Source organism: Xenopus laevis, chromosome 2L (assembly GCF_017654675.1).
Source record: "Xenopus laevis strain J_2021 chromosome 2L, Xenopus_laevis_v10.1, whole genome shotgun sequence".
Classification (NCBI taxonomy): domain Eukaryota; kingdom Metazoa; phylum Chordata; class Amphibia; order Anura; family Pipidae; genus Xenopus; species Xenopus laevis.
Genome location: NC_054373.1, coordinates 93505314 through 93512367, shown reverse-complemented (window position 1 = coordinate 93512367; position 7054 = coordinate 93505314). Strand labels below are relative to the sequence as shown.

The window sequence follows — 7054 nt, the reverse complement described above, 5'->3', positions numbered from 1 at the left end:
TTTCCTTTTCCTTTAAGTTAGAAGCCTACATGCCTACGTGGCCAGTCATGTGGTTCTGCTTGATTCACAAGTGTCTACAAAAGTAATGTAAGTTTTTGCACAAGTTACATATGTTTAGGTTCCCATTGAACTTGCTGTGGGGTCCAACAACTAGTCATTCCACTGCTGAAAAGTTGATGTAGGCAACGCTTATATAATTCAGTAAACCGCTCCCAATGTAAACGGCTGCTGTTACTCTATCATAAGCAAACAGTTTAATGTATGTGCCAATTAGTCTTTCATGCTGTGGCCAGGCCTCCATTTCGACAAAGATTTCACCAGTTCCGGGCCAATAGTTACCGTAGTAGACAATCTTGAATAGTTTCCTCATCGGTGTTGGCAGTGACAGGCTTGGATGGCCAATAGAGTAGTGCATCAGCTTCCCGGCCAGTAGTTATTTGGTTTGTCCCTAAAAGCAGACACCATCTTCATATAGCTTTAAAACTGCTGAGCTTTAGCCGTGATGAAATGCCTTGAATGTTGTGTTCTTTCACATCAACATGGAAGATACATCAGTATATTAAATAGTAGTTGGGAGTCAGAGTGGGATGTAGCATAAACTGAAGGATTTAAGTACAGACTCCACCTCCCTGTTATATACCACTGGCATTGTCAGACAATGCAAAACAACCCCCACACATACAAAAAACAAATCAAGTCTTTTTGTAGAAATTCACCTTTTAATCCACACAGCTTAAGACAACTTTTGTTTAAGCTTTGAAAAAAAAATTAAAACATTACAATATCCAAAACCTGGGTCTTTTCTTAACAAGTTTTATGATTAAGTAAGGAGAAGGGAGACAAATGAGTACCCCAAAAGTGTGTGTCAGGGGGCTGCCTTTAATAAAATAATTAAATTCCTGTGTTCCAAGTTAACTCCTTAAAAGAAATAACTAGCTGTAATACAAAAAACCATAAAGGTGTTTTATTAGAAGATGATCAGAGGCAAGTTTTTTTGTTGACAATATACATCAGTACAGAACACCATGACCTTATTGTAAAAGGCTTTTTAACATTTTAGTTGCAAACCTTCTACAAAACACTGTATATTAAAGAGCCGCCATCATTCAACAAACCAAATATCACACGGCATTTCTTTTATACATTAATATTACGGAGAGAAAGCCTGTACAGTTATTTAACTTGGTATATCCGTGGCATGTTTATTGATGGTGCAGGGAGAAATAAATAACCCTGAAAATGTGGGCACAGGCAGAGTTTCATTTGCCCTTTAAATTATGGCTGCCCCCACTGTCCAGTAAGAAATCTCCCTTGCCACTATTCATGAAACAATTTAATAGTTCTATAGTTTTAGGCTTTAAATGGCAAAATGTCAGCCTAATTAAGTGACATGTATGAAACATAGAAATGCATTAACAGCTGTCTGAAACCGAGTATGAAAGAAAATTTACATTGCAGCAAACTGAAGTGACAACTAGGAATGTGGAGAAACCTGTGCTTTTCTCATCGAACGCAGAGCCTTCTCTCGTAAATGCTTCTCCAAATCGTCTAGACTTCCTTCGCCATCGCTTTCAGTCTCCTGGTGGGGGGGAAATGTACAGGTATTTTGTTTAGGGAGGCACACGCCCGGCATCAGCAGAATTTTTATTATGCTGCAGCAGAAGACAGAAAAGGAGGCAGAACAGGGATTGGTGACCAGTACTAATGGTAAAGGGGCCCTTAACATCCCACCATCTATTACATCATGCAAGGGCAAATAATGTGTTGAGTGCATGAACATGCAATGTAGCATATCGACAAGAGATCAAGAACACTGTTTTATGTGCCAACTTGGTTGGTTAATGGTAGGGGAAGTGTAAACCCTGTGTTATGCGGAGATATGCACTCTTCTCACCTTCTTTGCTTCAGTGTCTTCATCTTTATCTACTGGCTCAGGAGAAGCAGCTGAGGCCTTTTCCTTCTTATGTTTTTTGTGTTTCTTGTGCTTCTTCTCCTTCTTATGCTTCTTGTCCTTTTTCTTTTTTTTCTTTTTTCCACCACCTTCCTGATCAGATGTCTGAGGGGCAAAAAAAAAAACCCAAAAAACTTTTTTTAATGGAACTGGATACATAGGACTGTCTAGACGGAAGTGTTTAGCTTTGTGTGGTGACTAGGAGTTGTAGAGGCAATATGTCATCGTTAAGATATCAACACTTTAGCTAGAAAAGCAAACACTGACGAGCCCTATAGTTTCTGCCCAGTTGGATATTTGCAACTGCAATCTGTTTGTGTAACATTATGACACATGGTATACAAGCCACACTACATGGCTTAATTTTACAAAAATCACCAAAAAGGCACAGTAAAAATCATGCCTGATAAGTCAACAAGCAATCATAGCAGCAGCCAAATATGCAGTCTCTTTATGGAAGTACAATGGAACATGGAACATGAGTAGATGTAGAAGTTACACATACCCGAACAGGTGACTGACTAGGAGTAGTGCTCTTGGCCCTTTTGGCAGGCTCAGGAGCTGGAGACCAGTTGCCGGATTGAGGCAGTGATCTAGTCGGTGAAGGAGAAGGTGGTTGTTTTTTAGGAGCTGGCTCAGGTGATCCTGACACTGATCTGGATGTGGTTGCCCTTCTGGCTGGCTCTGGACTTGAAGATTGCCTAAAGACAAATGGACATAATAAATACACACATTATATGATGAGTGCAAACATAAAATTAACAGTTTTAATAAATATAAAGTAAAATCTTAAAATAAACTATATAGCCTTAGTACATGCTGTAAGAATTATTATCCATAAAGAATGAAGTGTATTGGTATTTAAAATTCCATATAAGCTTACTTTATCTTCGGTTCTGGGGTTCTAGACACCCTTCTTATTGGTCGTGGACTAGGAGAGGGGGATGGCTGCCTCCTCAGTGGGGATACAGATGGAATTCTCCTCTGTTCTGGAGGAGACTCTGAGCTTCTGTCTAACCGGCTGAGAGGTGAAGGAGATAGTCGACTAATCTGTGGTGAGCGGGTCTCACGGCCCAATCTGCTTGGAGAAGACTTTTTTCTATGTTTGGATGTCAGAGAAGGGGAACGCCTCTTGCCTCCTGGAGAGCTCTTATGTTTGGGTGGTGGTGAGTGGGACATTCTACGCTTCGATGGGGGAGATAATGAGACCCTGCGTTTTGGAGGTGGAAGAGGTGAGGATCTTCTTTTGGGTGGAGGGGAGGGAGAATATCTTCTTTGTATAGGTGGAGAGTATCGCCTTTGAGTGGGAGAGTGTCTTCGTGGAGGTAGAGACGGAGATCTATGGAAAGGAAAAAATATCATCAATAACATAACTGAGAGTAAGAGTATAAACCTTCCAGGACGGCAGTTTAGAGAAAGCACATTTTCAAAACAAAGAAAAGAAGTCTCAATTTATTTTAATAATCACAAACTGTACTTTTTTTCAGTAAATCACAACCTTTGTCTTCCATATAATACCTGGAATGATGGGGTCTTTTAAACAGATGACAGGGTTGCTATATGTGATTAGACCTGTAGCATTACTTCGCACAGCTCCTCAATCTTTAACTGATTTCTACTCAGACTTAAAGGGCCCCTTTCAAAAAAAAAAAAATGTTTACCCCACTAACAGAGCCTGCACAATTAAGCTTTTCCATCTTGAAATGCTGTATTTCGGGGTGAAAAAAGTGTTTAGTTTCGGAGTACTCGAATGGACCCACACCTATTTGCTTGATCAGTCAAAATGGTCATCTACATTACGGGGTCTATTATGCTGAGTGAAAAGTGGAGTAAAACATTCATGGTGATGCTGCTTATAGCAGCCAGATATTTGCTTTTGTTTTCGAACTGCTCTAGGCAAAATAATTGGTAACACTTCCCCCCACTTTAACACATCATGATAAATAGGCCCCTCCATTTTTTTAAATTTCTAGGCAAGGCTGTAAACTGAATTCAGCAGTTACCTGCGTCTCTGAGAAGAAGACCGACGCCTTCTAGGAGGAGGAGCAGGAGATGGACTTCTTCGTCTTCTTGAAGGGGGTGGAGATGGGCTCCTCCTTCGTCGGCTAAAAACAATGAGGTGTTTAACATACATGTAATTTATATATATATTCGACAAACACTGTATATATTTCTTTGCACACCATCTAAATTTGTTTAAGCAATAATTTTTGCTCTCTTGGCAGGGTATCAAAATATATGCTGGTTCCTTGGCTAGGTGTACATTTGTGAAGAGATATGGACAAAACAATTAACCAGTTATTATAAAAAAGAATTCCGAACCGGCTGTTAAAAGTTATACAAATAAATCTCCACATTTCAGCAGTGCCTGCCTCAAGGATATCTTGGGAGTGCCATTTTTTGAATCACTCTTTTCTCCATTGTCTGCTTGGGGAACACAGGAAGACAGTGGGGTATAGCTGGTATAACTAGGAGGCAGGACACAACAAGAAAAACAGCTCACTCCTCCTATGCTGGCTATACCCCTCCAGTGGGGTATAGGCCCTGGTGGGTGAGTATGTACTTGGTCTCCGCAGAATTTAACTGTTTATCAGGGGCACTCCCTTCAAACGTCCCTCATCTCTACTAAGGGAGATTTCAGCAAAAGAGTCCCCTGTAAGCAGACCGGAGAGCAACGTACCGTTGCTACAAGACCGGTATATTGAAATGACTTCACTATTAAGCGGTTTAAGCAGTCTGAGGATTTCTCCTAGGTGCGTGCCCTTTTTCCCGCCCTTACTGGTTCCTGCAACGTCATTTTAGACTCGCACAATGTCCAGCGAGTCTTTCAGTGGCCATTACAGCCGCACCGCTTCACCTCACAGCTGCTCTGCACCTTCTCAGGCTGACAAAGCAGTGGTGGCGGGACACTTTCTCAAAGTCAGATTTACAAGAGGAAGAGTCTCCAAAATTCTCTTCGGAAAGTGTGGATTCCCTGATTTTATCAGTGTTAGAAACACAATCTACAACAACCAGGATTCCCAAGGTTCCTTTTCAGTGCAACAGCAGGTCTTTACTAATGTTTTCCTCTCACTCGCAGCTTCAGCAGATAATTCAACAGGAATGGGACAAGCCAGAGACGCTTTCAAGCCAACCGCAGGTTCTTGAAACTGTATCCCTTCTTTACAGATCTCATTGAAAAATGGTCAGCACCACCCTCGGTGGATGCTCCAGTTTCTTGCCTTTCCAAGAATACAGCCTTACCAGTTCCAGATGCCTCATCCATCAAGGACCATATGGACAAAAATGAGGCTGTTCTCAGCCTCAGGGACTTCACTTCACACAGTCTTAGCCACATAGTGGGTAAGCCGGGTGGTTCAATCGTGGTCAGAATCGCTTCTTCAGGCAATTCTCTCAGGACCCCACACCATGAATTTTCCCAATGGGCATCACAAATTAAAGAGGCAAATGAGTATATCTGTGAAGCTACTCTAGATGCAGCCCAAGTGGTCAGCAGATCATAAACATTGGCCGTAGCAGCCCGCAGGTCTCTCTGGCTGAAGCTGTGGTCAGCAGACCTCTTCAAAGAAATTGCTGACCTTATTACTGTTTAAGGGCAAGCTGCTCTTGGGCCCAGATTTGGACAAAACCATTAGCCAAGCTACTGGGGGCAAGAGCACTTTACTCCTGCAATGAAAAGCTTGCACACTGTTTCACAGGGGAAGATTTTTTCATTCCTCACAGAACAAAAGCACCAGGTCTCCACAACGACAAACTTCCTCAGTAAGAGAATGCTTCGGGGGCAAACAGGTCTTCCTGGCAGAACCGTAAGCCTTTCTCCAGATCAACTGACCAGCCCACTGCAGCCTGACGGGGCATCCCCGCTGTCAGGCTTTGTGCCTCTAGGAGGACAACTGTGAAAGCAGATATTTGGCTTTCAATCACGTAGACACCTGGGTTCACCAAGGTCATCCCGCAAGGATATCATATAGAATTTTCCTCCATCCTAAAAGATGCTTTTTTTATTTCAAGGCTCCTACAGGAATTGGCAAAAGGCAAAGCTTTTCAGGAGGTAGTTGAATCTCTTCTCCATCAGCAGGTGACCATTCCCGTTCAGAACGTCAAACTTTTCAAGGGATATTACTCAAATCTATTTATGGTGCCCAAAAAGGACAGATCAGTCGGGCCAGTTCTGGACTTGAAGGAACTCAGATTAATTTGACCACGAAGATGCAAAATTGAATCTCTAGAATCCATTGTCGCGCCAATGAGTCCGTGTCAATTCCTGAGCTCCCTCGATATCAAGGACGCTTACAGGCACGTTCCAATTTTCCCTTCTCATCAAAAGTTCTTATGTTTTGCCTTTCAAAACTGTCATTACCAATTCACATCCCTCCCATTTGGCCTGACATAAGCTCCAAGAGTTTTTACCAAGAAAATGGCTGTGGCTACAGCACTGGAGGAAGCTCATCATTCACTTCACATCACTATGTCCCAACTAAAGAAACCATGTTGGAGTCTCAATTTTGAGATGTCATCTCTAATTACCAGCCAATCCATGGTTTTTCTAAGGATGCAGTTAAATACACTTACACCTCCAGTCATTAGTCAACTCCTTGCCATCAAAACTAACCTACTCAACCAGGTATTGCAGTTCTGAGGTCAAGGGGTCATCAATAGAAGTGGTCCCATTTGCTCAACATCACATTGGAGAGCTCACAAGACTCGAGTCTCTCTTCGATGGTGGCTACAGACCTTACATCTTTCCACCAGTCGATTTCTGGGGGAATCTCTTTGGCGTCTATTCTATTCTGCTGGGGAGCGGTATTAGACGGTTGCACAGCACAGGGACAGTGGAATCAGAAGGAAGGCCGCTTGCAGATCAACCTGCAAGAGATACAAGCAATTTGTTTGAGCCTACAACACTGGCAACAGGACCTAGTGGAACAAACAGTAAAAATTCAGTCAGACAACTGCACAGCAGTGGCATACATAAACCACCAAGGCAGCACAAACAGCAGAGTGGCAATAAACGAGGTGAAATTAATATTTCAATGGGAGGAGCACATCACACTCAGCTGTCCGCCATCTACATCCCAGGCCTACAAAATTGGCAGGCAGACT

General features: G+C 42.4%; 1 protein-coding gene across 1 annotated transcript in view; it reads right to left on the bottom strand.

The window, feature by feature from the left end:
- Nucleotides 1-2544: 2544 nt before the first annotated feature.
- srrm1.L (serine and arginine repetitive matrix 1 L homeolog) overlaps nucleotides 2545-7054 on the bottom strand; it is a gene marked incomplete at its 3' end in the record, with an annotated part of 35481 nt that continues 30971 nt past the window's right edge. Inside the window, 3 exon segments of the mRNA NM_001137574.1 lie at nucleotides 2545-2652; nucleotides 2835-3290; nucleotides 3955-4056. Of these exon segments, the coding sequence (NP_001131046.1) occupies nucleotides 2545-2652; nucleotides 2835-3290; nucleotides 3955-4056 (666 nt within the window).